We start from the raw sequence: 9189 nt of genomic DNA on the forward strand, positions 1-9189 counted from the left end.
AGGCTGCGCACCCCGGACACCCCCGTCCCCCCCCACTCTGCCCAAGTTCCCCCAAAGGGTCGGCTGGAACTGGGGCGGGGGAAGGGGGGCGGACAGGGGAAACTGAGGCCGGGGGCGGGGCAGGGGGCGCGGTCGGAGGCGGAGAGAGCCCCCTAACCTTGAAGTCAGCCCTCGCCGATCGCGCCCTGCTCTCTCCCGAATAAAGGAAACTGAGGCTTGGGGAGGGAGGATCGCGGCCCGGGCACACAGTGTGTGTGTGGGGGGGGGGGGCAGCCAGCCGGGCCGAGCCTCTTCGGCCTCAGTTTCCCTGTCCTGTAAGCCTCTCCTCCCCCCTCGTTTCTGGGGTCCCCTCCCTGGCGCCCCCTCGTCTGAACTCCAAGGCCTCTGCGCCCCGGGCCCGCGGGAGCCCCGAGGGCCTCTGGGACGGGCGTCTTGGCTCCAACCCGGGGGAGAGTGCCTGCTCGGAGGGGCTGGGGTGTCCCGGTCGCCGGGGGGTGTGGGGGGTGCAGCCTCCGGCCTCGGCGCCCCACCCAGGCCGAGCCGGTGCCGAGGAAACAAAGCCGGGGCCGGGCGGGGCGGCTGGAGGGAGGGACGGGGAGGAGCGGGAGCCAGATCGATAATCGGAGAAATGAGATCACGCCGAGCTGGGAGAGGAGAGGGGGAAGGGCGCCTGCGCTTCGGCCGCGCAGCCAGCGGGGCCCAGTCACCAGCCAGGGCCCTGTGGCCGCGGCGTGGGGAAGGGGCAGCGGCCTGGTGCGGCCCGGGCTCCCCTCCCCTCCCCTCCGCTCCCCTCCCCCCTCCCCTCCAATTCTCTTCTCTTCTTCTCTTCCTGTGTCAGTACTAGGGCTTGAACTCAGGGCCTGAGCTCTATCCCTTAGCTTTATGGCTCAAGGCTGACCCTCTACCGCTTGAGTCACGGCCCACTTTCTAGTTTATTTTTGCTGGTTAACTGGAGATCAGAGTCTCCCAGACTTTCCTGCCTGGACTGGCTTTGGAAGGAAACCCTCAGATCTCAGCCCCCTGAGTAGCTGGGATTACAGGCAGGAGCCCTTGATGTCAGGACCCTCCAGTCTCTCTGAGCTCTGCTTCCTCTGGGTGAGCAGCACACCATCCGTCTTCTGAGATGCTTTGGAGCCTGGAAGATCTTTATCAAAATCCAGAATATGGTAAGCATTGTTGTGGGAAGGTACTAGAACACATCAGACTTGTATACATCCTTCAAAACCCAACTTGAACCCCCACACCTGGCTCCCAATCAAAGCCTTGGCTCTACCTCTGGCCTCCCCCACCCTCCAGCTCTCCTCCGGTCTCATCTGAACACCTCAGCAGCTGGAGAATGTGTGAGGGCAGTGTTCAGGTCGCCTTTCTGCGACACAGACAATGAAGTGCAGCCACGTGGCGCTGAGGGTACTGAGGAGAGATTTATTGGCAAGCAACTCTAGAAGGTGGAGGCGTGGGGCGGGCAGGGGCCTCGGGGAGGTGGCCTCCAGCCAAGTCTGGCAGCCACATCCCCGTGAGCAGCTAGGGCCCAGCCAACCGAAGTTTGTGACAGAAACTGGAGCTAAGCTGGGGACCCAGCGGGGCTGAACACTGAGTTCTAGGACACCAGCCTGCGTCTCTGGCTGGGGAAAACAGACACTTCTTCCTGCCTGGCCCCAGCCTGGCCTGGGGTGACCTGTGGGAAAGAAACTGGGGCTGTGGAAGGAGAATCCCTCACACCCCACACAGGGCCTCGGGTCGAGGCCCCCAGGGAAGATCAGGTGGCCAGGAAGGACCTCAGAGGGAAGGACCTCAGACAGCAGAGAGGAGGAGGAAGGAGGCTCTTCTGAGCCTCCTCTGTCCCCCCCCACCCCCTCACCCCTGTCCCAGGACCCCCAGGAGGGAGCTGGGAGGGCCTGTGCCCTGCGGCTGTCAGGGTGTCATGTCCCCAGCCAGCGTGGCGGCCCTCTTGGAGTGGCGGATGCCCATCGTATATGCGGGAGCCCTGGTCTTGTTCAGGGTGACCTGCTCGGGGCTGTGGGTGCCAGGCCCCGGGGTGTCCGCCAAGGGCCGTGGTGCCCGGGGCCGCCCCAGCATGGTGAAGGCCGGCCGGCGGCGCTGGTAGGTGTTGGGGTCCGGGCTGTCGTACTGGCCAGGGCCTGGCATCTCAGCGGGGTCCTGCGGGGGTCTCACTGGAGGGGTGCGGCCCCCCGCCGTGTAGCTGGGGCTGCTAGGCTTGATGAAGACCTGGGAGCCCCAGAGGGGCGGCATGGTGTAGGCATTGGGGGCGGGGGCTGTGGTGTCCAGCGGCTTGGGGCGCAGGCGGAAGCCCAGGGTGAAGGCTGGGGGGTTCCTCTGGCCGGCAGGAGGCACTTTCTCGGGGCTGTAGGCCCCGGGGCCTGGGGTCACCTCCAGCTCTGCGAGAATAGATGGAGAGTTGGCACAGGAGGGGGATCCTCGCCTGCTGCCCGCACCCATTTCCTCCCGAGAGTGACTTCTCACCCCTCCAGCAGGCCCTGAGTGCAGCACCATGTGGACCCCATGGGGAGCAGGGCCTCCGAGCAGCTGAGAGACTCTGCAGCACCCAGCGAGCATGGCGGGGGGGGGCAGACCGGGGAGTGCTGGGGGCAGGGAAAGCAGACTTAGGAAGGCAGAGTGAATGGGGAGCTAAGTGGGGGAAGATAGGGGAGGCAGAGGGTGAAGGGGGTGGATGGACGGTAGATGGGTAGATGGGTAAAGGAGTAGGTAAGTAGATGATGGATGATGGGTGGGTGGGTGGATGAGTGGGTGAGTGATAGGTGGGTGGATGGAGGGTAAGTGGGGGTGTGGATGGATGGATGGATGGAGGCATGGACAATGGATGGCTGGGTGAGTAGATGGATGGGTGGATGGTAGATGGGTGCATAGGTGAGTGGAAGGGTGGATGGATGGGTACATGGATGGATGGATAGATGGATGGGTGGGTGGATGGGTAGATGGATGAGTAGTTGGATGGATGTTCAGTGGATAGACAGTGGATAAATAGGTGGATGGAGGTTCAGATGGGTGGATGTGATGATGGATGGATGGATGTTGAATGGATAGATGGCTGTGTGGATGGATGGATCGATGGGTGGATGCATAGTTGGGTGGATGAAAAAATGGATGGAGGGATAAATTGGTGGATGGATGGGTGGGTAGATGGATGGATGATGGATGGATGGGTGATAGGTAGATGGATGGGTGGGTGATGGGCAGATGGATGATGGATGGGTAGACGGATGGACAGGTGGATGAACAGCTGGACAGATAGGTGGTGAGTGGAGTATGGGTGGACAGGCAGGGATTATGGGTTGGCGGTGGGGAACCAGCAGGGGGGCTGGTTCTCTGTGGGAGGGTAGGGGGACACATGGAGGCTGAGCAGATGGTGGGTAGATGGAGGGGTTGCAGGGGGGGACGGTCAGGTGCTGATGGTGGGGGGGACGGATGGGTCAGTGAGTGGATGGGTGGGACATGGGGGGTGCGCGGCCAGGAATGGTGGGTCAGTGGGGGTGAGTACGTAGTCACAGGCCAGCAGATGCAGAGGTGGGGTGGGGGGAGGATGGGTGTCTGTCCCTGGGGGCGGGACCAGCCCTCTGCCCTCCAGCTCCCACATGGCCGTGGGTCATGGGGGTCCAGACACTTTGCCCGTCAGATGCTCCCAGAGCTCTGTGGCCCCTCCTCTGAGCCCCTGGGCCTTTGGGGAGGGAGGAGGGACCCCCCCATGAGATATGAAGTACATACTCACCCCGCGATTTGCCGCGGCCCTGTATGGAGTAGGCGGGAGGACAGATGCGGCCAAACCGGGTGACTTTGGGGTCCAAGAAGTAAACCGGCCCCGGACTGGTGTCCTGGAGAGGCACTGGGAAGAGGAGACCAGCGTCCCTCCAGATGATTCTGTACCCAGGCCAGGCCTGAGATCCCAAGAGAGCTTGACTAGTGTCCCCCCACCCCCACCCCCACTGCGGGAGCTGCCACTACAGAGGTGCTCAGTGGGAAATGGGGGAGACAGCCTGGACTCTCCTACAAGGCTACGTGCAGGGTGGTAAGAATGACGTACAGGCTGAGTGTGGTGACTCACACCTGAAATCCCAGCGACTCAGGAGGCAGAACTCGGGAGACTTGCTGTTCAAAGCCAACTCAGGGCAAAAAGAGAGAGCCAGGCATCGGTGGCTCATGCCTGTCATCCTAGCTACTCAGGAGGCTGAGATCTGAGGATCGTGGTTCCAAACTAGCCTGGGCAGGAAAGTCCAGGAGACTCTTATTTCCAATAAACCACCAGAAAACCAGAAGTGGCGCTGTGGCTCAAGTGGTGCAGTGCTCATCTTGAGCTGAAGAGCTCAGGGTCAGCGCCCAGGCCCAGAGTTCAAGCCCCACAACCGACAAAAACAAAGTTAGAGACACACACACACCATCTCCATCAACAAACCAGGTATAGTAGCACACCTCTGTCACCCCAGCTACCCAGGAGGCATAGGGGAGGCCTGGTCCAAAACCAGCCCTAGGCAAAAAAATGAAACTTCATGGGGAAAACAAACCAACAGTGGGAGCAAAAAAAACAGCTGAGGGCATGGCTTAAGTGGTAGAGCACCTGCCTAGCAAGCCTGAGGCCCTGAGTTCCAAGCACACACAGCTTCTCTCTTTAGCCCCAGGGGGGCGTGTCTCCCAAGGACTGGGGGTGCCTGGGGTCGCCCCTCCTCAGCACATCCCCTGGGCGTCGGCCACAAGCATGCAGAGCGGCCTCTGTCCCGCATTTTCCCCGTCAGTCCGGAAGGCCAGGGAGCTGCTGGCGTTTCCCGTGTTTCAGGAGTCACTGTGGCTCTGGGATCTCTCCGGGAAGATAACCATGGCACCTGCCCTCCTGCCCCTCCCACCCTCCGCAGCAGCACTCGATGCCCCAGCCTCACCTCTGAGACTCCTACCCAACTCCTACTCATCCTACACAGCCCAGATCTACCCACGCTACCCCCAGGCCTTCAGCAATAGATTCCCTTTCCCCCTTGTGCCCAAGTCTTGTCCCTCATCCGGGAGGTGTCCGGAGACCAGGATTTGAACCCAGATCCCTTCATCTTGCCAATGTCTCTAAGGGATGAATTCCTACTGCTAGCCTTGTAACAACAAAGTTGTCACATTGCTAACATTGTACAGAGATGGAAACTGAGGCACGGAGCAGTGAAGCAACTTCCCCCAAAGCCAAGCAGGAAAGGGTCACAAAACACAGGTCTTAGCTAGGGTATACCCTTTCTCCTGTCATTCTCCTTTTTTGAGTCTTGGTACTAGGCCTTGAACTCAGGGCCTGGGCGCTGTCCTAAAGTCTTTTTTTTTTAAAACTCAAGGCTGGCACTCTACCACTTGATCCACGGCTCCATTTCCAGCTTTTTGGTGGGTAATTGGAGATAAGAGTCTCACAGGCTTTCCTGCCTGGGCTGGCTTCAAACCCTGATCCTCAGGTCTCAGCTTCCTGAGCAGCTGGGATTACAGGCGTGAGCCACTGGGCCTGGCTTGGCATTCTCCTTAACAGGAAGCAAACAGGACCAGAGAGGAGAGCAAGTGTGGGGTGTGCCCAGCTCTGCCCTTCCTGCCTCATCCCCCTCCCCAGGGAGCTTGTATGTGAGGACTGGGAGGCCCCCACAGGCTCCAGGAGCACCTGAAAGCTAGGACACCCCTCACCCCCCGCCCCCCCCCAGCCGCCACCGGCAGCCTTACCTTCACTGGGCCTACGAGTGAGCGAGTAAGCAGGACTGGCTGTCTTGGTGCAGTCATGGTTGATGTAGCCCACGGTGGATGGAAGGACATACAAGCCAGGCCCAGAGCCTAGGACCCAGAACCCAAGTCAAGGCTGGGAACCCCAAGACCAGGACAAGCCAGGGGCAGGAGGGGGGCACCCAGGTACGACTCCATCTCCAATCACACAGTGGGACAGGACTGGGGCCCATACAGAGCATTTCAGGATGAGGAAGAGGCTGTGCAAAGGCCCTGGGGCAGGGGTGAGAACTGAGCCTGGACCTTGACAGGTGGGGCTGGGGGGAGGGAGGGTTGTCAGGGAATTGAGGCCAGAGGCAGAGAGAGAGAGAGAAAGTATCCCAAGTGGGGAAACTGAGGCCAGGCAACAGAGACTGTGGCCCAGGTGAAGAGCCAGGCTCCTGTCTCCTGCCCAGCTCCAGATCATTGCAGGGACCCCCCAACAGCGCACAGTAATGGTTCTCCTCCATCTATCTCTCTATTCCCACTCTCCCCCCCACCCCCCACCAGCCAGGCCAGGCCAGCACGCACCGTTCTCCAGTGTGGCCATTCCACAGGTCTTCCTCAGACCCGTCTCTGGGATGTGGCCCTCAGCCACGCGCTGGGCCAGGGGCACCGTGGCCAGACGCGTGGCAGGGTCGCAGCTGAGGGTCCCCATGGTGAGCCGGCTCCTCTGTCTGGCCGCTCTGGCACCTCAGGCCGGACACTGCCCTCAATCGGTGCTTGGCAGAGGTCTGGCCCTCACCACACCCTTGCATCAACCATACAGACAGCTCCTTGTCCCCCGGCCACGGAGCGCGGGGCCCCGGGGCCCGGGCCAGGCTGCTGGGCCGGACGCTGGCCTGGAAGTGGAGCTGAGATCGAGTGTCACCAGGCCCGGCTGCGTGGTCCAGGAAGGAATCCGGTGTCGGCAGAGCAGGTCCCCAGGGAGCCAGCCAAGCTGGGTGGCCGAGGCCAAGCCAGGCCCCAGGGAACCCGGCTATAAACAAGACACCCACAGCGGCCGCAGGGAAGGCACAGTGCACTCACAGCTCGGCCTCCAAGCCTCTTCCCTTCCATTCCTTCCTTCCTTCCTTCAGGCCACACAGGCCTTCTAAGCAGCTACCATGTGCCAGGCTCTGATGGAGGCCATGGGACAGGACAGGTGCGGACAGGTAAAGGACTGGCATCCCAGGAAGAAGAGAGACCAAAGAAAACATAGCCAGGCGCCAGTGGCTCACCCCTGTCATCCTAGCTACTCAGGAGGCTGAGAGCTGAGGATCGAGGTTCAAGGAAAGTCCATGAGGATCAAGGTTCAAGGAAAGTCCATAGGACTCTTCTCTCCAATAAACCACTTCATTAACCACTTTTATCTCCAATTAACCACTTAAGTGGAGTTGTGGTTCAAGTGGTAGAGTGCTAGCATTGAGGGGAAAAAAAAAAACAAAACTCAAAGACAGTGCCCAAGACCTAAGTGTAAGCCCACGGAATGGGACAAATGAAGAGTGTGGACCAGTATCGTTAGTATAAGAGGAAATCAACTGCCTACCCCCCCCAACACACACACACACACACACACACACACACACACGCATTCCTGCTTCCTTTTAGAATGGAATAGGGTTTTGTTTTGGTTTTTGTTTTTTAATTGTATGTGTCAGTCCTGGGGTTTGAACTCAAGGCCTGGGTGCTATCCCTAAGCTTTTTTTTTTGGAGGGAGCCCCAGTCGTGGGGCCTGAACTCTGGGCCTGGGCGCTGTCCCTCAGCTCTTCAGCTCAAGGCTAGCGCTCTACCACTTGAGCCACAGCGCCACTTCCGGCTTTTTTCTTTTTGCTTTTATGGTGCTGAGGAATCAAACCCAGGGCCTCATGCATGCAAGGCAAGCATTCTACCACTGAGCCACCTTCCCAGCTCCGCAATTTTTTTTTTTTTGCTCAAGACTGGTGCTTTAACATTTGAACCACAGCTCTACTTCTGGGGTGTTTTTTTGGTAGTTAATTAGAGATAAGAGTCTCACCAACGTTCCCACCTGGGCTGGCTCCGGACAGTGATCCTCTTGTCTCAGCCACCTGAGTAGCTGGGATTATAGGTGTGAGCCACACACAGTGTCCAACCCTAACTCAGATGTCAGGTCACATTTGCCAGCTCAGCCCTCTGTTGATACGAAGATCCTCCAAGCTCTCAAGTGTATGCAGACCCTGCATGTCCCTGTCCCCATCCCCCCGTACCCCCTCCGCTCCCTGTCAGCTCTGGGCATGACCTCTGCCTCAACTTCCACCCCTGCACCTGGGGGGACTCTGTCAACCCTGGTAACTCACACCCCAGTTGCCAACCTTCCTGCTGAGTCCACTGAGTCTTCTCAATTCATCTTTTATCTTTTTGGTGGTGCTGGGCTTTGAACTCAGGACCTTGATCTTGCTAGACAGGCTTCTAGCCATTCTTTGCCTTATTTTTGTTTCAAATAGAGTCTCATGTTTATGTCCCACATACCCAGACCCACGAGCCTCTCCTTTACACTTCCTGTGACACAGGCATGACAGGTGTGTACCACCATACCCAACCTGGTATCCATTCAGAAAGGGGTCTTGAGATTTTTTCATTATCTAGGCTGGCCTAGAACCTCAATTCTCCAGATCCCAGCTTCCTGAGAGTTGCTAGGATTGCAGGCATGAGCCCTCAGAGCCATCCGTACACCCTTTCCAGCCTGTGTGGCTGAAGAAGGGAGAAGAGGGAGAAGGAGGAGGGAGGGCTGTGGGGAGGACTTGGAGGGAGCCAGGGAAGATGATGGTCCTGGCAAGGGACCCAATAGGCTGTGCTCACAGGTGCCCTCTGGTGGTGTCTAGCAGAACAGACCCTGAGTGGTGTCCTGAGACCAGGACCAACTACATGTAGGTCCCACTGCAAGTAATGGAAAAAGATGATGCCAAGGAAAGAGGCAGAGGAGGAGAAGGAAGAGGAGGTGGTGGTTTTGTTGTGCTGGTCCTGAGGCTTGAACTCAGGGCCTAGGTAGGCATTGTCCCTGATTTTTTTTCCTTGTTATTGGTTGTGGGGCTTGAACTTGGGGCCTGGGTACTGTCTCTGAGTTCTTTTGCTCAAGGCTAGCACTTTCAAACTTAAGCCACGGCGCCACTTCTGGCTTTCTGATGGTTCATTGGAGATAAAAGTCTTATGGACTTTCCTGCCTGGGCTGGCTTTGAACCATGATCCTCAGATCTCAGCCTCCTGAGTAGCTAGGATGACAGGAGTAAGCCACCAGCATCCGGCCAATGTTAGTATTTCTTATGTACTTTATGCGTGCAAACCCTATGTTTCTTGCTTTAAGACACTGAAAGTTTGGCAAAGTTGTTGGAAGTCGGTGTCTCGTGCCTGTAGGCTGAGATCAGAGGATCAAAGTTTGAGGCAGAAAAGTGTGAAGACTGTCTCCAGTTAACCAGCAAAAAGAGGGGCTGGGAGCATGGCTCAAGTGGTACA

At 58.4% G+C, this 9189-nt stretch overlaps 1 protein-coding gene across 1 annotated transcript; it reads right to left on the bottom strand.

The window, feature by feature from the left end:
* Positions 1-1911: 1911 nt before the first annotated feature.
* Positions 1912-6397, bottom strand: Odf3l2 (outer dense fiber of sperm tails 3-like 2). The gene is made up of 4 exons (XM_013022678.1): positions 6271-6397; positions 5704-5811; positions 3746-3859; positions 1912-2396 (listed from the first exon to the last, which is right to left on the bottom strand). Exons 1-4 carry the CDS (start codon positions 6395-6397, stop codon positions 1912-1914), a joined length of 834 nt encoding a protein of 277 aa, XP_012878132.1.
* Between the last annotated feature and the right edge of the window lie 2792 nt (positions 6398-9189).

Source organism: Dipodomys ordii, unplaced genomic scaffold, assembly GCF_000151885.1.
Source record: "Dipodomys ordii isolate 6190 unplaced genomic scaffold, Dord_2.0 Scaffold64, whole genome shotgun sequence".
NCBI classification, from domain to species: Eukaryota; Metazoa; Chordata; class Mammalia; order Rodentia; family Heteromyidae; genus Dipodomys; species Dipodomys ordii.

Coding starts and splice junctions, on each gene's coding strand:
- Odf3l2 (XM_013022678.1), bottom strand. CDS start 6,397: ATGGGGACCCTCAGCTGCGACCCTGCCACGCGTCTGGCCACGGTGCCC. Junction 5,812..6,270: donor AATGGCCACACTGGAGAACG/GTGCGTGCTGGC, acceptor TCTGGGTCCTAG/GCTCTGGGCCTGGCTTGTAT. Junction 3,860..5,703: donor CACTCGTAGGCCCAGTGAAG/GTAAGGCTGCCG, acceptor TCCTCTTCCCAG/TGCCTCTCCAGGACACCAGT.